Below are 24,417 nucleotides of genomic sequence, written 5' to 3'. Positions count from 1 at the left end.
TGATGTGCTGTTGCATTTGTTTTGCCAGTATTTTATTGAAGATTTTTGCATCCATGTTCATCATGGATATTGGCCTGAAGTTTTCTTTTCTTGTTGAGTCTCTGTCAGGTTTTGGTATCGGGATGATATTGGTCTCATAAAATGAGTTAGGGAGGATTCCCTCTTTTTGTATTGCTTGGAATAGTTTCAGAAGGAATGGTACCAGTTCCTCTTTGTACCTCTGGTAGAATTTGGCTGTGAACCCAACTGATCCAGTATTTTTTTGTTGTTGTTGATGGGCTATTAATTTCTGCCTCAACTTCAGACCTTTTTATTGGTATATTCAGGAATTCAACTTCTTCCTAGTTTAGTCTTGGGAAAGTGTAAGTGTCCAGGAATGTATCTATTTCTTCTAGATTTACTGTTTTATTTTGCATAGAGGTGTTTGTAGTAATTTCTAGTTTGTATTTCTGCGGGAATGGTGGTGATATCCCCTTTACTATTTTTTATTACTTCTATTTGAATCGTTTCTATTTTCTTTTTTATTAGTCTGGCTAGCAGTCTATATATTTTGTCTATATATCTATATATCTTTTCAAAACACCAGCTCCTGGATTCATTGATTTTTTTTTTTTGAAGTGATTTTTGTGTCTCTATCTCCTTCAGTTCGGCTCTGATCTTAGTTATTTCTTGTCCTCAGCTAGCTTTGGAATTTATTTGATCTTGCTACTCTAGTTCTTTTCATTGTGAGGTTACTGTGTAAATTTTAGATCTTTCCTCAATTCTTATGTGGGCGTTTAGTACTACAAATTTTCTTCTAGACACTTCTTTAAATGTGTCCTAGAGATTCTGGCATAATGTGTCTTCATTCTCATTGTTTTCAAAGAACATCTTTATTTCTGCCTTCATTTCATTATTAATCCAGTAGTTATTCAGGAACAGGTTGTTTAGTTTCCATGTAGTTGTGCAGTTTTGAGTGACTTTCTTAATCCTGAGTTCTAACTTGATTGCACTGTGGTCTGAGAAACTGCTTGTTATAATTTATGTTCTTTTGCATTTGCTGAGGAGTGTTTTACTTCCAATCAGGTGGTCAATTTTAGGGTAAGTGCCATGTGGTGATGAGAAGAATGTATATTCTGTGGTTTAGGGGTGGACAGTTCTGTAGATGTCTAGTAGGTCTACCTGGTCCAGATTTGAGTTCAAGTCTTGGATACACTTGCTTCTGTCTTGTTGATCTGTCTAGTATTGACAGTGCGGTGTTAAGGACTCCCACTATTATCGTATGGGAGTCTGTCTGTTTGTAGGTCATTAAGAACTTGCTTTATGTATTTGGGTGCTCCTGTATTGGCCCTTTTGATCTTTGTTGGTTTAATGTCTGTTTTATCAGAGACTAGGATTGTGACACCTGCTTTTTGTTTTCCTCTCCATGTGCTTGGTAAATCTTTCTCCATCCCTTTATTTTGAGCTGGTGTGTATCTTTGCATGTGAGATATGTCTCTTGTAGATAAGCAGGTATTTGGTCTGTGTCTCTTCGGTCATTTCTGCCAATCTACATCTTTTAAGTGTGGCATTTAGACCATTTACAGTCAATGTTAATNTTTGCTTAGTAAATCTTCCTCCATCTCTTTATTTTGAGCCTATATGTATCTTTTTATGTGAGATGGGTCTCCTGTATACAGCACACCAATGAGTCTAGACTCTTTATCCAATTGCCAGTCTGTGTCTTTTGATTGGGGCATTTAGCCCATTTACATTTAAGGTTAATATTGTTAGATGTGAGTTTGATCCTGTCATTATGATGATGGCTGGCTATTTTCCTTGTTAGTTGATGCAGTTTCTTCATAGTGCTGATGGTCTTTATGATTTGGTATGTTTTTGCAGTGGCTAGCACTAGTTTTTGTGGGGGTTTTTTCTATGCTTAGTGCTTCCTTCAGGAGTTCTTGTAAGGCAGGCCTAGTGGTGTCAAAATCTCTCAACATTTGCTTGCCTGTACAACATTTAATTTCTCCTTTGCTTATGAAACTTAGTTTGGCTAAATATGAAATTCTGGGTTGAAAATTTTTTTCTTTAAGAATGTTGAATATTGGCCATCACTCTCTTCCTGCTTGTAGAGTTCCTGCCAAAAGATCCACTGTGAGTCTGATGGGCTTCCCTCTGTGGGTAACTCGACCTTTCTCTCTGGCTGCCCTTAACATTTTTTATTCATTTCAACCTTGGTGAATCTGATGATTATATGTTTTGGGTTGCTCCTCTCAAGGAGTATCTTTGTGGTGTTCTCTGTATTTCCTAGATTTGAATGATGGCATGCCTTGCTATGTCAGGGAAGTTCTCCTGGATAATATCCTGAATAGTGTTTCCCAACTTGGTTTCATTCTCCCCATCACTTTCTAGTACACTGATCAAATGTAGACTTGGTCTTTTCACATAATCCCATATTTCTTGGAGGCTTTGTTCATTTCTTTACACTCTTTTTTGCCTATTCTTGTCTTCTAGCTTCATTTCATTGATTTGAACTTCAATCTCTGATATCCTTTCTTTCACTTGATTGATTTGGCTATTGATACTTGTGTATGCTTCACACAATTCTCATGCTGTGTTTTTCAGCTTCATCAGGTCATTTATGTTCTTCTCTAAGCTGGCTATTTTAGTTAGCAATTCAACTAACCTTTTTTTCCATGTTCTTAGCATTTTTGCATTGGGTTACAACATTTTCTTTTATCTCAGAGGAGATTTTTATTTTCCACCTTCTGAAACCTACTTCCATCAATTTATCAAACTCATTCTCTGTCCAGTTTTGTTCCCTTGCTGGTGAAGAGTTGTGATCCTTTGGAGGAGAAAAGGCATTCTGGTTTTTGGAATTTTTAACATTTTTTCACTGGTTTCTCCCCATCTTCATAGATTTATCTACCTCTGGTCTATTATGTTTGTGATGTTAATACTATTCCTTTCTGTTTGCTAGTTCTCCTTCTAATAGTCAGGTCCCTCTGCTGCAGGTCTGCTGGAGTTTGCTGGAAGTCCACTCCAGGCCCTGTTTTCCTGGGTATCATCAGCAGAGGCTGCAGAACAGCAAAAATTGCTGTCTGTTTCTTCATCCCAGAGGGACACTCACCAGATAGGAGCCAGAGGTCTCCTGTATGAGGTGTCTGTCAGCCCCTACTGGGAGGTGCCTCCCAGTCTAGATACACTGGGTGTCAGGGACCCACTTGAGGAAGCAGTTGTTCCTTGTCAGAGCTTGAACACTGTACTGGGAGAACTGCTCCTCTCTTCAGAGCTGTCATGCAGGGGCATTTAAGTCTGCCGAAGCTAGGCCCACAGCCACCCCTTCCTCTATGTGCTCTGTCTCAGGGAGCTATGGTGGGCTCCACCCAGCTTGAAATTCCTGGCAGCTTTGATTAAATTGTGAGTGTGAAACCGCCTATTCAAGCCTCAGCAATGGTGGATGCCCCTCCCCCCATCAATCCCACTTCCCAGGTTGACCTCAGACTGCTGTGCTAGCAGTGAGAATTTCAAGCCAGTGGATCTTAACTTGCTGGGCTCCATGGGGGTGGGATCTGCTGAGCCAGGCACCAGAGAGAATCTTTTGGTCTGCCAGTTGCAAAGATCATGGAAGAAGTGCAGTATCTGGGCCAAAATGCACCATTTCTCCGGGTACAATCTCTCATGGATTCCCTGGCTAGGAAAGGGAAATCCCCCAGCTCCTTGTGCTTCCCAGGTGAGCAATGCCCCACCTTACTTCGGCTTGCTCTTTATGGGCTGCACCCACTGTCCAACCAGTTCCAATGAGATGAACCAAGTACTTCATTTGGAAATGCAGGAATCACTGCCATCTGCATCAATCTGGCTGGGAGCTGCGGACTGGAGCTGTTCCTATTTGACCATCTTGCCAGCAATCCTAGTTATCTGATTCTTTATTTACAGATAAAGTAATGACACTCTAAACAGCAGGCCAGGCACCGTGGCTCATGCCTGTAATCCCAGCACTTTGGGAGCCTGAGGTGGGTGGATCACAAGGTCAGGAGATTGAGAACAATCTGGCTAACATGATGAAACTCTGTCTGTGCTAAAAATACAGAAAATTAGCCAGGCATGGTGGCACATACCTGAAATTTCACCTACTCAGAAGACTGAGGCAAGAGAATTTCTTGAACCCAGGAGGTGGAGGTTGCAGTGAGCCAAGATCATGCCACTGTACTCCAGCCTGTGCAACAGAGTGAGATTTTCCCTCAAAAAAAAAGGAACACCAATGTGGACATATGAATTCTAATATTTAATGCCCATTCCTCCCTATAGCTAATCATTTGAATATTTCCCAACAGGTTGGATCTTCCACTGAACACATTTTCAAATGAAATACTAAAGTAACTCTAAATTTTGGTAACAGCCAAAATAGTTTCCCTAACCTCATCCTCTTTGTCTTTTCTGTGATTATCATTTTGAGAACCAGCATGGCCTCCTGAAACAATATTTTCTTTCATTTTTTACCTGCATTATGCATAAAAGAAGGAGGGTCTAATAAACTGACCCAGCAAATAATAACACTTTCTATTTAGAACATGTAGAGAAGAAATGCCTTTGAATTATGATACACAAATCATCTTTCTCTATTTAATAATAACATATTAATAACTCAACATTAGATAAGTATCAGCATTGTGTGGCAGTGAATCCAACTGTTACAGGGTATGGGGAATAGCAGATATATCTGCACAGTGAAACTTAGGAAACTCTCCTTAATGGAACCTAAATGTTCACTAGATCTTCAGGAAAGGGAAAATGCGAGATGACAGGTCAGAAAAGGCATCACAGATAGTGAAAGGCTGATAACACCCCAGAGGAAAGAGAGCTGCAGGGATAGCACAGCAGCAGCCAGACCATTTGCATTTCTTCAGATAGGAATGAAGCACAACTGATAGAAGGGTGGCACAGAAGCAAATCCATTGACAACTGGAGTGGTGTCAAGGTCCTTGGGGTCAACCAGAGGTTTCAGGTTAAAGCTCTGTAAAATGGAGGTCAGGAATAAAAACAGCTCCATGCGGGCCAGGCCCTCTCCTGCACAAATTCGCTTTCCTGAAAATAACAAACACAGAGAGTGGTTACTCCTCGTGTGTAATTGTGACAGTGACAAACTGTCTATGTAACTGGCACAAACAGAATATGCAATAACTTTTGGTGAGTGGTAGGAGGGATGAGTAGATAGACGGGTGGTTGGGTGAATGTATGAATGAATGGATGGATTGTTGAATGGACTAACAAATGAATGGATGGATGGTCAACTGAAAAATGAATGGATATACTTACTTTTCACCTAATATCAGATCTTAACAGCACACTGTATTCAACAGATATTTACTGAGTATCAGCTACATGCCAAGCACTTCATTAAAATCTTTCTTTAGAAACATATATTCCTTGTCCAGTAGGTTGAAATGACAAGGGCTTAGAGGAGGAGACTCACATACTGCATTTCCCTTTGTATTTCTGGCTCAATATGCAGCCAAAGATTTTTTCCCTAGGTATTTTTTGGGGGAAAAAATGTCTAAACATGTCACCCCCTTACTTTAAAACTTTAAATGGCTTCCCTGTCTATCCTATTGGATAAGGTTCAAATGGCTTGACCTTATCCAATGGAAACAGACCTTCACATTCTGTTTCCAGTCTGATGATCCATATCACTCCTTACACTCTTCACATTCCCTACTCTCAGCTCTAGGCATAGCCACTCTTTGTCAGTCTCCAACATACCATGAGGTTTCAAGTTTTATATCATGCTGCTCCTTTTGGCAAAGATGAACTTTTCTATTACCACAGTCAGTACATAGGTCAAATTTCATCACCTTTTTACCCTTTTTCTGATCTCCTTGTGCAACAAAATGTTGCTTTCTCTGGGTTCCTTCAATACCATATTCATGTTTCCATTGAAAAATGTGCTATGGTCTGAATATGCCTCTCCCAAATTCATATGTTGAAGCATAATCCCCAATCCAACAGTACTAAAAAGATGGGGCCTTTTAGGAAGTGAATAAGTCAGGAGGGCTCTGTTCTTGCTAAAATAATAACATCAAGAGATGCAAGGAAGCCATTTCTCCCCTTCTGCCTTTTTTGCCCTTCTGCCATATAAAGATAGAGAGGGGCATTATCTATAAGGAACAGACCTTCACCAGACCCCAAATTGACTGACGCCTTGATCTTGGAACTCCCTTCAGAACTGTGAGAAATAAATTTCTGTTATTTATCAACTGCCTAGTCTTGGGATATTTTGTTATGGCAGAAGAAGCAGACAGCATGGATCACCTAGAATCATAATTCCTGATTTATTTATTTATTTATTTATTTATTTATTTATTTATTTGTGTGCTGATATGGTTTGGCTCTGTGTTCTTATGCAAATATATGTCAAATTGTAATTCCCAATGTTGGGGAACCTACATAGTGGGAGGTGATTCCATCATGGGGATATCCCCCTTGCTGTTCTCATGATAGTGAGGGAGTTCTCAGAAGATCTGGTTGTTTAAAGGTATGTAGCCTTTCCTCTTTGCTCTCTCTCTCTCCTGCTCTGTTATGGAAAGATGTGCTTGCTTCATCTTTGTCTTCCAATATAATTTCAGGTTTCCTGAGAACTCCCAGCCATGCTTCCTGTACAGCCTACAGAACTGTGAGTCAACTAAATCTCTTTTCTTCATAAATTACCAAGTCTCAGGTAGTTCTTTATAGCAATGTAAGAATGGACAATACATGTGCTAAATGTGAATGCTTCAAGGAATGTTTCTTTCCTTGTTGTCTTGGTATCTATAGTGCCAGATAAAGAAGACATCAAAGGTCACAGAAGAAAGGAAGGAGACTCCATCACCAAACACTCAGCCCACACATTTCAGGTGTAGAGATACAATATTCAAGATACATGGCATGACTGGAGGAAGAGCATGGTGCTCTGCATCACTGCAGAGTATCCTACTACATTCCCAATGTGCCCCTGATCCCATCCATGGTTATTTGGCAAAGGTTCTAACATCTTTATTTAGAGCCAATGTCCTGCTCCTGTGGCTTATTATCTTCTTTAAAAGCCCTGCCTTCTTTTCTTATCATCCTCTCTGCCTCCTTTGAGGTAGCTCAAATGTCTACTGGTATTAAAATGTTACTTATGTCTCACTGTAGGGTATGAGAGAACAAGAAGCAGACAGCTTTTCCATCTACCTCCCAACTCCACACAGCCTGTTCTATCCTATATCACAGCCTCAGTCCTATTGAACTACAACGATCTGTTTACTCTGCTTTCCAAACTCACAAGAGGGCATTTTAAGACCCTATTGTTTGCTTGAGGATAATATTATCCTATAAGCCCAGCCGGAGGGGTGAGGGACACCATGTGGAAGACACTCAGTGAAGTTGTGGAGTGAGATAACTTTCTCATGGCTAGTGGGAAAATATTACTAGTTTTATCTTCTAGAAGGAGTTTTTAGGTACCTCAGTGGTGTATCTAGAGGCAGAATTCAACCAACTTATACTTCAGCTTTCTCAATTTGGAATAATTGGATTAATTCCCCAAAGCCCACTAACCTGGCCCAAAAATGAGGATGTATGATGATTGGGGAGCACATGGGCATTCAGAACAGTGTTCTTTATCATGTACAAAGAGTAATTGTACTGCTGCAGAGGAGGCACATGTAAGTTCCAACTGATCCAAAAAGTTACCTTGTAACCTGAAACACAAGGGAATCAATTTATATTACCTGTTGAGAAAGGCATGAAGTAGTTACTTTTCTTAAAATTGCCTCCTTCATCCAGAAAATGATGAGGGTCAAAATTCTCTGGGTTGGGAAATTCTTTGTTGTCATGTAGCACAGAAGTCAGGGAAGTTAATATGGTTGTGCCCTAGAAACAAGAGACATAGATTAACTGAACTATAAAGAAGTCATGAAGGTTGGAGAAACAGTGGTAATCACATAGTTAAATCTTTTGAATGATAGATGAGGAAATGCCATTCCAAAGAAGCTCTGTACCATTCCAAGACAGACAGACCAAGTAAGAAAAGGCATGAGCTTAAAGCCAGTGACAATAATCTTGCTAATGTGCCCTGCAATCACATTTGAAGCCCTGAGTACTTGGGTACTTGGGTGCAACCTTCTGAATCTGTTCTCCTTTCCATTAAGCTTAGATGTTAGTGTCTGTCTACACTTGCTATTATATTCCAACACTTCAGTTTTCACAAATCATATGTGCAGAGTATGAGTTAAAGTTGAAGTCCCTGTCGACACAGCAAATGGCCAGAGTATCTGTTCACAAGGCATTTGTGAGTAAACATATGATTGGGTTTTAAATGACATCATCTGGGATGGTAACAAGTATAGTCACAAGTATAAAACTATTGAGTGTTTGTCATTGCCATGCAGTTTGTCTGTCTTCATTTAAAGTTATGGGAGAGATATTCATTACAGGTTAATTCTAGCTTAAAAATACAGAAGAAATGATGAAATTTTAAAAATTATCTTTTTGTAACCATTCAGGTCAAGATCAACAGATTAGGCAAGGATCATTAATGAAAGATAAAACTATTGGATGTGTGACTTGGGAAGCAAGGTGTTCAGTCTAAAAGTACGATGCCATCAATTTTTATCATTTACACATAAAAAGCAGAATCTCTTCAATGGAGAGATCTGGCAGATTCCAACTTATTGGGTGAGGATCTTAGCGTAACCAAAAATGGCATAGGTGACATTATATTCTACTGTGATTCTACCGTGATTCAGTAGAATATTCAAAGCACTATGTAGTTTTCTTGCCAAAATCATAACTGTGATTCAGTAGAATATTCAAAGCACTATGTAGTTTTTTTGACAAAATCATAATTGGAATATAAAATCTAGAAAACAATTATAGAAAACCAGCCCTAGGAAAATTTAAACAACCAATGCCCTCAACTTTTTGCAGAGATCAACATACTGAAAGGAAACAGATATTCTTGATTACAGGAGATTAAAATGACAAGATGACAAAATTATGTGCCTGTTTCTTGACTGGAGAATGAATTTTTTAAAAAAGTGATTAAATATTCTTAAAAATATTGGGAAATTTTAAATATAAGCTGTATATTAAATAATATTATTGTATGAATAACTCCATAGTATGAATGCTATAATTATTAGGTAGAAGAATACCATTGTTATTGGGCTATACACAGTGCAGTACGGAGGTATAGATAGAAGGATGAACGGATATCAAAGTAGATATATATAGACACTGCCATATGTATATATACATATATTTGTGTAATGTTATTTATTTTTAAAAATTTTATAATACAAAGTTGAGGGAAAATTTTACCCTCTAAGTTTTCATATAAATAAAGTCCATAATTTTGTTTTTAAAAATATTACCTTGAATATTTATAAACAAATACTATATTAAAATGTTTTAAGATACCAAAGCAGATTTATTTCAACAAATGTTACTTGAATAACATTTAATTATAGACTTTGAAGCATGACCACTATTACTCCATACTACAAATAAAAATTAATTTGAAACATGTCATTGATCTAAATATAAGAGCTAAACAAAAAATTCTGGGGAAGTTAAAAATCAATCTTTGGAATCTTGTGCTGACAAATATTCTTTAAATAGGACACGAAAGCACAAATCAATTACACATCTTTGCAGAAAATTCTGTTGGACAGGAATGTCTTATATTGGGCATCAATAAACAATACTCCCTGCACAAGTCCATCCTGCCACTTGTTTTTGTATAGTATGTGAGCTAAAAGTATTTAAATTGAACAAATGCAAATAATAAATAACATTTTAGAGACAAAATTTTATAGGAAATTTACATTTTTTCCTATAAATATTGGAACATATTAATCCTCATTTATTTGCATATTGTCTATGGCTGATTTTGTGCTACAGTAACAGATCTCAAGAAGTGCAGCAGAAACCCCATGGCCTGAAAAGCCTAAAATATTTACTATTTGGCCCACTACAGAAACAGTTTGCCAACATCTGTCTCAGACTATTATCTCCACCTACATAACTGAATTCAGTCTGTAGCAGAACTCATTTATCTGATTTGTAAAGATGGTAGAATTGGCCACATAGTGCTGCATTTTTCTGTACTGGGCTGTCCAATGAAGAAGGGATTCAGTGGGTAATTCCCTTGGGTTCTGGGTTCTCAGGGCTCAAAAGACACTAGACACAGCATGAGCTGCCCTGAAGATGGGTGAATGAAGAAGTTCATCAGATGCAGCATTTCCCTCCATCAGGTCACCAAAGCTGATGCAATGTATGGAGGAGACTGGCAACTCCTGCCTGATTCTGCAGTATATTTCTCAAGAAGCAAGTTTCATTACTATTACCCTCAGACACTAATTTTGAGAAACAAAAGTCTTCTCCTGGTTATCTCCTGTGTTTGTGAAAACAGAGTGCATTGAAGTCAACTCTTGTACAAAATCAATGACCATTAGGGTAAGCCCCATAATCTCTCAGTAAATTATCAATTCTGTCTTCTTCAAAAAATGACATTAGCAATTGCAACTTTACCAATCTCATTGATTTTTCCCTTTGAAAATACAACTTTCAGTAATATTACTTTTAATTTTACTAATAATATGTCTTGGTTTAATTGGAAAAAGTAGGTTTGAGATGGCAACCAGAGTGTCTGGATGAATACAGAAACCATGTGATAGAAGGCATTGTAAAACTGCCAAGACAAAAATTGAGCTCAAGTCTCCAGAGGTAGGTGAATCTCAGAGAGCTAAGAAAACACTGACAGTCAGTTTTTGACTGAGTTCACATTATGTCCAATTCTGAATCATGACAAGTGTCATGTCATTATGACTGCCTATGGGAGAGGAATGAATCTTTCTTTGAAGAATATAAACATCCTCCGAAATTCTGAACTTTCTTACATATAACATCTGGTATTTAACCCAAAGTTATCAGGTATTTCAAAGCTACAAATAAGTGATCATAAGCAGAAAAGTTAGGAGAGGAGAAGGCAATAAAAACGGACTTACATTAGGAAATGTTTCTCACCTAGTTTTATAAGGCTGGCATAATCTTGATATCAAAATTTTGAAAATTCTGAGAAAGAAAATTTCAAGCCAAATCTCTTGTGAATGTAAACACAGAAGTCCTAAACAATATGAAGAAAATGACTTCATCTCTATGTGCATGCTTTCTATTTAGTAAGGAATGTGGGGCCAATATATCTAATCTGATAGTGTGTGGATATTTTTCCCCTTCAAATCTCATGTTAAAATGTGATTCCCAATGTCAGAGGTGGGGTCTGATGGGAGGTATTTGGGACATGGGATGAATCCCTCCTGAGTGGCTTAAAGCCCTTCCCATGATAATAAGTGAGCTCTTATTCTGTTAGTTCACACATGAGCTATTTGTTTAAAGTCACTTCTACTCCTTTATCTCCTGCTCCCCCCTCTTGCCATGTGGCATGCTTGCTTCCCCTTCACTTTCTCCCATGATTGGAAGCTACCTGAGGCCCTCACTAGGAGATGTCCATGTCGTGCATTTTGCACTGCCTGCAGAACTATGAATCAAACTAAACCTCTTTCATTTATAAATTACCCAGCCTAAGATATTCCTTTATAGCAATGGAAATGGAGTAACACACAACTATATAAATAGATGCAGAGAATGGATTTGATAAGATTTTACACACAATTATGAAAAATACACACACACACACACACACACACACACACACACACACACACACACACACATATATATATGAGGGCAAAGTTCCCTAATCTGATAAAGAATATCTACCAAAATCTACTTTAAGCATCATTCTCAGTATTGAAATATAAAACTTCGACTCCTTTCTGCAGATTAGAAATGAGAAACAAAAATGCCCACTATCACCAATTCTATTAAACATTCTCCTACAAAGTGTGACATTCAGCCCATGAGAATTGGAAAATAAAAAATAATAATCCAAATACAGTATAATGTATATATAAATTTCAATGAAGCTAGAGATAAATTATGAACAGTGATTAGCAAATTTAGCAAAGTTGATAGATTAAGGTTATCAGATGATAGAAGCTAATTATGATCCAATATACCAAGTACAAATAAATCAAAAGGCATTTTATAAATTTATAACCACAAAAAATATTAATTATCTTGGAAAAAAACAAAGGTTTGCAAGCCATGGCAAAATCACAACATTACTGGGAAAATTAAGAAAGCCCAAATAAACTGGAAGCATAATTATATTCAGGAAAGGAAATGCTCAGTGTGTCAACATGTCGGTTCTTTCCAAACTGACCTATAAATTTCATGTTGCCCTGACAGAAATTCCAGCCCTATGTTTTGGGAATTTGACAAACTAATACCTTTAAAAATTATCTTAAATATAAGCACCTAAGAGTAGCCAAAACAATCTTGAAGAAAGAGAATAAACCTGGAAAACACACACTGCCAGGCACTAAGACCTGTTACAAACCTTTATAGCCCCAAACAGGAAACAATAGAAAGTCCAATTAAACTGCCACATATATGAGTTATGCATTTCTTTCACCCTGTAATGGTCAAGATTAAGAATCATACTCTGAATTTGGGGACTTCAAGAACATGGAGTATAAGAGAGTGTAGGAGAAACAAACTTACCTTGGGAATGAGGTAGTTTCTGAATTGAACGTCACTGGTCACTGCATGGGGCAGGTTGGTGGGGATGAGGTCAATGTATCTCTGGACCTCATGCACCACAGCATCTGTGTAGGGCATGTGGCCCCTGTCCTGCATGCAAGGTCTCCGGTTTCTGCCAACCACACGTTCAATCTCTTCCTGGACTTTAGCTGATAAGACACAAGTAAGAACTGATGGAAAAGGAGGAAAATAGCACATTTGTTGTAGCAATTCAGGAGTACACAAATCATGATGAAGGTATCCAAACGTTATTATAAATTTAAATTATGGTGCTAAAAGTGTATATAAACTTAAACAGAAGAACTGTTACAGATGCACAAATGTGTTACTGTGCCATAAACTTGGTATTAAGAAAAATCTGTTCACATATAAGCAGAGAAAAGTATGTTCAATAAAGGAATATAGGAAGGAATGAAAGAAGGAATAGAAATCCAGAAAACAGGAGTAAGTCCTTACCTATCAATAATAATATTGAATGTAAATGGACTAAAATCTCCAATCAAAAGACATAAAATTATTGGATGAAAAAACAAGAACCATTAATCTGTTTTCTAAAAAAAACATACTTCACTCATAAAGAGACACATACTCTGAAAATAAAAGAATGAAATGAGAGAGTGCATGCCAATGGAAATGAAAAAAAAAAGAATAGGAGTTACTATATTTAAAGCAGACAAAATAGATCTCAAGATAAAATTTATAAGAAGAGATAAAGATCACTATTGGTGATAAAGCAGTCAGCTTGGCAAGTGGATGGAACAATTTTAAATATATATGCAACCAACAATGGAGCACCCAGATATAGAAAAGAAATATAATTAGAACTAGAGAGAGATAGGTCCCAATACACTAATGGCTGACCCTCCAGATAGAAAATCAACAAGGAAACATTGAAATTCATCCGAACCATAGACCAAACTGATCTAATAGACATTTGCAGAATATTTTACTCAACTGGTACAGAATACACATTCTTTTCCACAGCACATTATGTCCATGTGGTCAATTCTTGATAAAAATCAAGAATTAATAACAATCAAGAATTGACCATATGTCAGGTCACAGAACAAGAAGACAGTGTGGTGATTCCTCAAGGATCTAGAACTAGAAATATCATTTGACCCAGCAATCCCATTACTGGGTATATACCCAAAGGATTATAAATCATTCTACTATAAAGACACATACACATGTATATTTATTGTGGCACTGTTCACAATAGCAAAGACTTGGATCCAACCGAAATGCCATCAATGATAGACTGGATAAAGAAAATATGGCACATACACACCATGGAATACTATGCAGCCATAAAAAAGGATGAGTTTGTGTCCTTTGCAGGGACATGGATAAATCTGGAAACTATCACTCTCAGCAAACTGACACAAGAACAGAAAACCAAACACCACATGTTCTCACTCATAAATGGGTGTTGAACAATGAGAACACATGGACCCAGGAAGGGGAACATTCCACACCAGGAAGGGGGTTTATAGGAGAGATAGCAGGGGGTGGGAGGGTTGGGAAGTGATAGCATTAGGAGAAATACTTAATATAGATGACAGGGTGATGGATGCAGCAAACCACTATGGCACGTGTATACCTATGTAACAAACCTGCACATTCTGCACATGTACACCAGAACTTAAAGTATAACAAATACATTTTTTAAAAAAACATACAAAGAAACTGAAATAATATCAAGCATCTTCTCTGACCACAACGTAATAAAAACTAGCAATCAATAACAAGAGGGATTTTTGAAACTACACAAATCAATGGAAATTAGACAGTATGTTCATGAATGGCCAGTGGGCCCATGAAGAGATTAAAAAGGAAATTGAAAATTTTCTTGAAACAAGTGATAATGGAAACACAACATACCAAGACCTAGGGACTACAGAAATATCAGAACTAAGAGGGCAGTTTACAGCTATAAGAGCTTACATCAAAAATGAAGAAGATTTTCCAATAAACAATCTAAATATGCATCCTAAAGAACTAGAAAAGCAAAAGCAAATTAAACACAAAATTAGTAGAAGAAGTAAAGAAGATCAGAGCAGAAATAAATAAAATTTAAATGAAGAAAACAAAAGATCAATGAAACAAAAAGTTGTTTTTTTGAGAAGTTAAACAAAATTGACAAAACTTGAGCCAGACTAAGAAAAGAAACAGAATATATTCAAATAAATAAAAACAGAAATTAAAAAGGAGGCATTACAACTGATGCTGCAGAAATTCAAAGAATAATTATTGGTTACTATGAGCAATTTATATGCCAAATATTGGAAAATCTAGATGAAATGAACAGATCCCTAGACAAATATGATCTATTGAGATTGAACCAGTATGAAACAAAAAACCTGAACATGCAATGACCTGTACCAAGATCAAACCCATAATAAAAAGCATCCCAGTAAAGAAAACTCCAAGGCTGGATGGCTTCACTGCTGAATTTTACCAAATATTTAAAGAAGATACCAATCCCACTCAAACTATTCCAAAAAAAAAAAAAAAATAGGAAGCTGCAATAAGCTACGATCATGACAGCACAAACCTCATAGAAAAAGCAGAGCAAAACTCCAACATCAAAAAAAAAAAAAAAAAATAGAGAAGAGGAAAGTACTTCCAAACTCATTCTATGAGGCCAGTATTACTCTGATACCAAAATCACACTAAGACACATCAAAAAAAGAAAATATACAGGCCAATATACCAGATGGATACTGTGTAAAAATCCTCAACAAAATGTTACCAAACCAAATTCAACAATACAGTAGAAAGGTCATTCATAATGATCAATTGAGATGTATCTCTGGGATGCAAGAATGGTTCAACATGTTCAAACCATATAATCATTTCAGTTGATGCTGTAAAGGTATTTGATAAAATTCAACATTGCTTCATGATAAAAATTTGTAAAAAAAAAAAAAAAAAAAAAAAAAAAAAAAAAAAAAAAAAAAAAAAAAAAAAAAAAAAAAAAAAAAAAAAAACTTGAGATAGAAGGAACATACCTCAATGTAAAAATGCTATATGACAGACCCACAACTAGTACTGTACTGAACGGTGAAAACTAAATGCCTTGCCTCTAAGATTGGGAACACAACAATGATACTAATGGTCATCATTGTTATTCATCACAGTACTAGATGATTTAGTAAGAGGAATCAGACAAGAGAAAAATATAAAGGCTATCCAAATTGGAAAGGAAGAAGTCAAAATATCCTTGTGTGCAAATGATAGAAACTTATACTAGGAAAACCCTAAAGATTCCACAAGATAACTATTATAACTGATGAACAAATTCAGTAAAATTTAAGGATATAAAGTCAACATAAAAATCAGTAGTGTTGTTATATGTCAACAGTGACAAAGAGAAAAAGAAATTTTAAAAGTAATCCAATTTACAATAGCCATACATAAAATTAAATACCTATGAATTAACCAAAGAACTAAAAAATCTCTATAATGAAAACTACAAAACTCTGAGGAAAGAAATTTAAGAGGACACAACAAATGAAAAAATATTTCACGTTCATGGATTGAAAAAATCAATATTCCTAAAATGTTTATACTACCAAAAAAATCTACAGATTTAATAAAATCTCTATCAAAATACCAACAGCATTCTTTACAGAAATAGAAAAAATAACTCCTAGAATTTATATGGACCCAGAAAACACTTAGAATAGTCAAAACTATCTTAAGCAAAAAGAACAGAACTGGAGGAATCACACTATCTCACTTCAAATTATACTACAAAGCTACAATAACTAAAACAGCATGGTATTGACATAAAAACAGACACATGTACCAATGGAACAGAATAGAGAATCCAGAAACAATTTCACACACCTAGAGTGAACTCATTTTTGACAAAAGTGCTGATTTGGTTTGGCTGTGAACAAACCAGAAATCTCATCTTGAATTGTAGCAATTCCCACACGTCAAGAGCGAGGCCAGGTGGGGATAATTAAATCATGGGAGTGGATTCTCCCATACTGTTCTTGTAGTAGTGACTGAGTCTCATAAGACCTGATGGTTTTATAAATGGGAGTTCCCCTGCAAAGCTCTCTGCCTGCCGCCATGTAAGATGTGAATTTATTTGCTCCTCATTTGCCTTCCACCATGATTGTGATGCCTCCCCAGCCACGTGAAACTGTGAGTTAATTAAACTTCTTTTCTCTATAAATTACCCAGTCTTGCATATGGCTTTATTAGAAGCATGAGAACAGACTCACACAGATGCCAAGAATATACATTAGGGGAAAGGCAGTCTCTTTAATAAATTTGAAAATTCGTCTTGGGAAAATTTAATATACTACACAGGAGGATGAAACTGGATTCATCTCTTGCCATATACAAAAATCAAATAAAATGGATTAAAAACTTAAATATAAGACCTCAAACTGTGAAACTACTATAGGAAAACCCTAGGGAAAATATCCAGGACATTGGTCTAGGCAAAAATTTCTTGAGCAATATCCCACAAGCTCAGGCATTCAAAGCAAACATGGACAAATGGGATCACATCAAATCTGCACAGCAAAATATATAATCAACAAAGAGAAGAGACAACCCACAGAATGGAGGAAAATATTTACAAACTACTCATCTGACAAGAGATTAATAACCAGAATATATAAGGAACTCAAGCAACTCTATAGAAAAAAGTCCTAATAATCCAATCCAAAAGTGGACAAAAGATTTGAATAGATGACTCTCAAAAGAAGACATATAAATGGCTAACAGGCACATGAAAAGGTGATCAACACCACTGATCATCAAATCTACAGTGAGATGTCATCTCACTCCAGTTAAAATGGCTTATATCCAAAAGAAAGGGCAATAACAAATGCCAGTGAGGATGTAGAGATAAGTGGATCCTCATACAATGTTGGTGAGAATGTAAATCAGTATGACCACTATGGAAAGCTGTTTGAATGTTTCTCAAAAAACTAAAAATAAAGCTACCATATTATCCAGTAACCCTACTGCTGGGTATATACCCCCAAAAAAGGAAATAAGTATATCAAAGAGACATTTGCACTCTTATGTTTGTTGCTGCACTGTTTCCAATAGCCAAGATTTGGAAACAACCTAAATATCCATCAACAGACAAATGGATAAAGAAAATGTTGTAAATATACACAATGTAGTTATATTCAGCCATAAAAAAAAATGAGATTCAGTCATTTGAAACATGAATGAAACTGGAGTTCACTGTGTTAAGTGAAATAAGCCAGGCCCAGAATGACAAACATAGCATGTTCTCATTTATTTGTGAGATCTAAAAATAAAAGAATTGAACTAATGGACATAAAGTGTAGAAGGATGATTATCAGAGACTCAAAAAAGTAGTGGGGGTGGGAGGGGAGATGGGGATGAATAAGACCTACTATTTGACAGCACAGCAGGGTGACTATAATCAATAATAACTTAATTATACATTTTAAAATAACTTAAAGAGTGTAATTGAATTGCTTGTAACTCAAAGAATAAGTGCTTGAGGGGATAGATAACCCATTCTCCATGATATGCTTATTTCACACTGCATGCCTGTATCAAAACATCTCACGCACCCCACAAGCATATTAATATATAACTAGCATGTACCCATAAAAATTAAAAAATAAAAAAGGAAAAAAGATCAAGCTGTACATACAATGCATTAGTATACATGATAACTAATACAAATAAAAATAATAAAATGTAAACATAAAGTAAGCATATAATTTAGTCATGAATTTACTGTCGTGGAAAATACTAGGAATTAATTTTATATCAAAATAATGTATGTTGTTTAAACATTAAATTATACCATCAGATTTATGCATATATGACTGTGTATTTGTGCATCTGTGTGTGTGTGTGTGTGTGTGTGTGTGTGTGTGTGTGGTTGCAATTTGCAATAGCATTCTCTTTAGTCTCACACTTTCCAAACATACCATTTTGAACATTCTGCCAGCTTTTTCTGAAAATAAATTCACATTTCTAAAGAATCTCTGCTTCTATTTACTTATTTTTATAGATTATATTTAATAATTTTTTATTATGAGAGATGAGAATGTTAATCTCCATCTTCACTTCATATTTGAACACACCCTCAGATAGACACACTAACTTTTTCCAAACTCCTTTTTCCAGAATATATTTAGATGGCAGTTTTTATGGTAACAGTATTTATTGCTTACATTATTCTGACTAGACAAATACAGTTCTCTGGTGAGACTGCTGTGATTGCATTTTATTTTCAGTACTTTCTTAAATTTAACCACATCTCTTCATTTCAATTTGTGATTTTCTGTTTTCCAAATTAGAATTATTACAAACGTTCAGGCAGGTGTTTGAAATTCCTTTTTTAATTATTGGGAACTCTCATAAAATCTGTCACATCTCTTTTGTTTCTGTTGTCTCCTCTCATTTCTGAACTATCCACCAGGTTCATTCTGAAGTAGATATTTTCTAGACCTGGTGATAGACAGCCTCCCCGACACTCTCATTCTCCTACGTGAAGTCACCTGATTGCTGGAGCTCAGGACTTTCTCTAACTAGGTTTCAAACATTTGAATAAAGCACATTATCCAATATTTTTCTGAGAAAGGAAAAATAGAACATAAAACTTTTGGCAAATGTACAAGTCTGAAAACACCCTATTTCTATTAATGCACAAGATAATATTAACATTTCTTCTTGAAAATTCTGAATCCTAATTTGTTCAACATGACCTGGTAAACCTATGAAAGTTTTTGTGATTTTTCCCTTTAATTCTGGTGTCCTGAAATTCCATGACCCTGTGGCTAGCAGTGTATATTTTCATGTCATATGCTGTTGGACATTGAAGAGAATTTTCTGTTAAGATGGCAAAAGAAAAATGTCATTTCTCTAGATCAGTTCCTTTTCTGTAGAATAAAGATAGCTGCTGAATTTTAGGACACGAGATGAATAAAACAGCTAAGAGTCTTTGAATTCAAGGAGTGGGCCCATATCAAATCTACCTTTCTCGCCTACACCTCATGCCTTTTCTGGCACTGTGCTCTGTTCCTGAGTACATGGCTTCTTAAGCTCAGTTTCTCTAAAGAGTGAGCCTCTTTTTTCTTATAGGAGAAAATCAGTTACCTGATGAAAAGAGTTGTGGAGGAAACCTAGGTAGGAAGAGCCTCCTTTTCCAGCCTTGTTCTCCACCATCTTTGACCCTTGGTACTTCCAAATACAAATATTGGGGGGATTTTAGGGACACTGATTAGCTATTCCTCCTTATTAAATTTTCCTCCTCTGACTTTTTGGTTACAAGTTTATCCTCTCTGTACAGATTTATCATTCCTCCATTTTCTCTCTGTGTTTTAGAAATTTGTTAAATTTGTTTATTTCCTGTACTCTTCCTACCTTAAAGGATCTAAATGTCTAATATCCAAAATCTATAAAAGAACTTAAACAAATCCACACGCAAACAACAACAAAAAAATTCATCCAAAAATGGGCAAAGGACGTGAACAGACGCTTCTCAAAACATGACATACAAGCAGCCAAAAACATGAAGAAATGCTCAACATCACTAATCATCAGAAAAATGCAAATCAAAGTCACAATGAGGTATCATCTCACACCAGTCAGACTGGCAATTATTAATATTAAAAAGTCCAAAACAACACATATTGGTGAGGTATAGAGAAAAGAAAATGCTTTTACACTGTTGGTGGGTATGCAAACTAGTTCAGCCACTGTGGAAAACAGTTTGGATATTTTTGAAAGAACTTAAAATAGAACTACCAGTTGATCCAGCAATCCCACTATTGAGTATATGCCCCCCAAAAAACTATCAAAAATACACACAAACCAATATGTTCAATGTAGTACTATTCACAATAGCAAAGAAATGGAATCAACTTAAGGGCCCATCAACAGTGGAATGTATAAAGAAAATATGACTAATACACACTGATATGGTTAGGCTGTGTCCCCACCCAAATCTCATCTTGAATTGTAGCTCCCATAATTCCCACATATCATGGGAGGGACACAATGGGAGGTAATTTAATCATGGGGACAGGCCTTTCCCATGCTGTTCTCATGATAGTGAATAAGTCTCCATCAGAGACTTATTGTGAGGCCTTTCCATCTATGTGGAATTGAGAGTCTATTAAAACTATTTTCTTTATAAATTACCCAGTCTCAGGTATGGCTTTATTAGGAACATGAGAACAGACAAATACATGCACCATGGAATACTATGCAGCCATAGAAAATAACACAAATCATATCTTTTGCAGCAATATAGATGGAACAGGAGGCAATTATTCTAAGCAAACTAATACAAGAACAGAAAACCAAATACCACATGTTCTCACTTATAAGTGGGAGATAAACATTGAATACACATGAATCTAAAGAGGGGAACAATAGACACTGAGGATCACTAGATGGGGGAGGGAGGTAGAGGATGTGGGCTGGAGAAACATCTGTTGGGTACTACGCTTACTGTAAGTGTGATGGAATGGTTGGGACCCCAAGTCTCAGTGTTACACAACTTACCCATGTAACCTGTATGTGTACTCTTTGATCTATAATAAAAGTTGAAAAAAATCTTCTAGGACTCTATAGGCTAATAACTATTCAAAAAAGGGCCTAATTCTTACTTGTAATTAGGTTATTGTCATTCCAATGGGGGATACTGACACGGCGAGGGCTGGTGGGGGGAGATATTTCTTATCTGCAGCACAACCAAAAGTATTTAAAAGTAAATTTCTAAAGTAAAGTTGTTCATAAAAGATAAAATTATCGGCACCCCCCCCCTCAAAAATACTCATTTTGTCCAACACCAATTTCATGGAAACTGTCTCAGGTACATCTTCTGCCTAAATGGAGCATTCTTTAGGTACCTCTTCTAGTAAACAGAATCATCTTTCTTATGAATCTAACTTTTTAGAATACTTATCAGAGTAGAAATTCTCTCAGGCAACCTCACTACATTTCTAGGATTATCATTTATGCTTCAATAAGGAGAGTTTCCACTTTCCCTACCCCAGTATTTTAACCTGAAATTTTGAGTATGAGAAAAGTTATCTTCAAGAATATACTTGCTGTTCAAAATGGCCTTTTCATAATAAAACCAACATGCAATCCCAGGCCAATTTATGTTGTCTCTTCCTGCCATAAATCATTGCCCATGAAATCCAGACACACTGGACCAGAGCTCTATTGCTTTTGCTACTGTCATGTTGTCTTCATTTCTCTCAGTTATCTTCCTCTACTGTGCAAAGATGTCGCTTTTTTCTTTACTTTTTTTCTTTCACTTTTTTTTTTCTGAGACAAAATCTCACTCTGTCATCCAGGCTGGTGTGCAGTGGCACAATCTCGGCACACTACAATCTCTGCCTTCCAGATTTATGCAATTCCCATGCCTCAGCCTTGTAAGTAGCTGAGATTACAGCTGTGTGCCATCATTCCTCACTAAGGTTTGTATTTTTAGTAGAGATGGGGTTTGGCCATGTTGGCAAGGTTGGTCTTGAACTCTTGGCCTCAAGTTATCCACCAGCCTTGGCCTCCCAAAGTGCTGGGACTGCACGTGTGCCACTGTGCAAGACCAAGATATCCCATTTTAATCATACCATTAAATTGGAACAGATTACAGTTGGGAACACAGAAGTTTAAGTAATGAAGCTTCTCTAGGAGAAACAGGAAGGAGAAAACTAGCAGCACCTTCCCTACATCTTTTCTGAAAATCAATTAACTCATCATCTGTGATCATACCTGTGACTTCTGGGTGCTTCAGCAGGAGAAGGAGAGCATATCTCAGGGTTGTGCTTGTCGTCTCTGTCCCAGCTCCAAACAAGTCAAATGCAGTGTTCACCAAGTTTTCAATAGTGAATTCAGACTGTTGGTTGTGCTCTTCCTAGGAATGATTTGATGCAATTATCTGACAAATTATTTACCAGCATCTTTGATTACAATGAATTCAAAATTACTCACATTGTTATGTAGTTACCAACATAGAAACTGTAAAGTGTACTAGAAAAAAATACTGTATGGTGTAGCAGAGGCTGTAGACCAACTGGCCCAAACTTTATTTCCTACTCCCTTATTCTGTGCTTGCCAAAAATTTCCATTTATCAGGCTCTTTGCAGCTGAATCACATAGCATATTTTTTGCCAAAGAAAATATAAGCAGAAGGTCTCTAGATCCACTTCCTCTATTTCCTCTTCCATACTCAAAACACAAATGTAAAGTCGGAGATAGAGTAGACTCCCATCCTGGGATTTAATCATGAAAATGAAGGTATGTATACTAAATATAGTGAAAAAATAGAAGGCATTTGACTCTCTGCTGCTTTGGGGCTGCTATATTATTCCTAGATTGCTCCTCTGTGAGACTCTCTATATTTGAGGTGAATAAAGACATTATCTGTTAAAACCATTATTACCTGTAGACAACCACAATCAAAATTAATAAAAATAGGTAAATTAGGGACATATCATTAGATTCTATGAGCCTAATTCAAAAGTCTGCAATTATCTTCTTCTGTCAGAAAGGTACATGGACTCAATATTGCCTGTAGATTCATTATAAAGTTGAAATTTTGTAAAAACCAATATGAAAAAAGCAATATGACAACAAAACCTATAATAAATTATAGAAAAAGATGATGGGTTTACAAAGACAAGATGGGCCCACACTACTGTAATCTAGATGGGAGGCAACAGACAGCTTGTTCTAGAGTGCAAGTAGTACAGGAATAAATAAAAATATGCAAAATGAAGAGAAATGACAATGATGAAGAATGAAAACATTAATTGCCCACAGAAGATAAGCAGAGAGTAAGGCTTATGCATATGCCAAGGCTCAGAGACTGGAGTTCTCATAATTAGGAAGTTAGGAGAAAAAAAACAATGGATAAGGAATACTTAGTTTGAATTAGGACTGAGGTATTGATATGACACAAAATTGACCGCAATAAGGGGACAGTTTTGAATATTGAGTACAAGAGATCATCAGTATACAAAAACATATTACTTTCTAACCAGTCCCTAGGCCAGCATTAAATTAATGATGAATTTAGAATCTCCAAGTGACCTGTGTAATGTTGAATATTGTGTAATCAGCACCACTGAAATAGACTAAATCCTCTCACATGTGTACTTACTAGACAAAGACAGTCCTCTTTCTTGGTAACATCAGCTTCATTCAGTTTTCTAAGCTTGTCATGTTAAAAAGTACTTTTTTTTTTTGAGACAGAGCCTAACTAACATTTTTGGACTGTATCTGTTTGGGGATCTCTGAGCTTCTTGTATCAAGATACCAAAATCTCTTGCAAGACTTGTGAAATTTTCAGCTTTTATTTTGGTAGTAAGTTTCCTTTGCCTTTGAATCTCTTTGCCTCAGTAACAGGCAAAATTCAGATATTTGGTGGCTTCATGTTGTCCTAAATTACATAGGCTTTTTAATTTTTTTTTCTTTTTTTCGGTCTGACTAGGTTATTTCAAAAGATCCATCTTCAAGTTCTAAAAGCTTTTTTCTGCTTCATCTACTTTATTGTTGAAGCTTTTAAATTTTTTATTTCATTCTTTAAATTCTTCAGTTCTAGGTTTCTGTATAGTTCCCTTTTTTTTCTTTTTTAAATTTTTTTGAGATGAGATCTCAGTATGCTGCCCAGACTGGCCTTGAACTCCTAGGCTCAAGCAAAACTCCTACCTCAGCCTCCTGAGTAGCTGAGATCACAGGCACCCATCTCTGCACCTGGTTAACTTGTTTTTTTTTTTTTTTTTTTTTTTTTTTTTT

At 36.2% G+C, this 24,417-nt stretch overlaps 1 protein-coding gene across 1 annotated transcript in view; it reads right to left on the bottom strand.

Annotated features, from left to right (window-relative positions):
* Positions 1-4,502: 4,502 nt before the first annotated feature.
* CYP2C19 (cytochrome P450 family 2 subfamily C member 19) overlaps positions 4,503-24,417 on the bottom strand; it is an 82,573-nt gene continuing 62,658 nt past the window's right edge. Inside the window, exons 6-9 of the mRNA XM_017497368.2 lie at positions 22,393-22,534; positions 12,604-12,791; positions 7,707-7,848; positions 4,503-5,046 (exon numbers count right to left, since the gene is read on the bottom strand). Of these exons, the coding sequence (XP_017352857.1) occupies positions 4,865-5,046; positions 7,707-7,848; positions 12,604-12,791; positions 22,393-22,534 (654 nt within the window). The 3' untranslated portion in view covers positions 4,503-4,864. The remainder of the gene's footprint in view (positions 5,047-7,706; positions 7,849-12,603; positions 12,792-22,392; positions 22,535-24,417) is intronic.

The sequence above is a fragment of the Cebus imitator genome, unplaced genomic scaffold (assembly GCF_001604975.1).
Source record: "Cebus imitator isolate Cc_AM_T3 unplaced genomic scaffold, Cebus_imitator-1.0 Scaffold230, whole genome shotgun sequence".
Classification (NCBI taxonomy): domain Eukaryota; kingdom Metazoa; phylum Chordata; class Mammalia; order Primates; family Cebidae; genus Cebus; species Cebus imitator.
The sequence above is the reverse complement of the archived record's forward strand: the minus strand, read 5'-3'. Positions and strand labels throughout refer to the sequence as shown.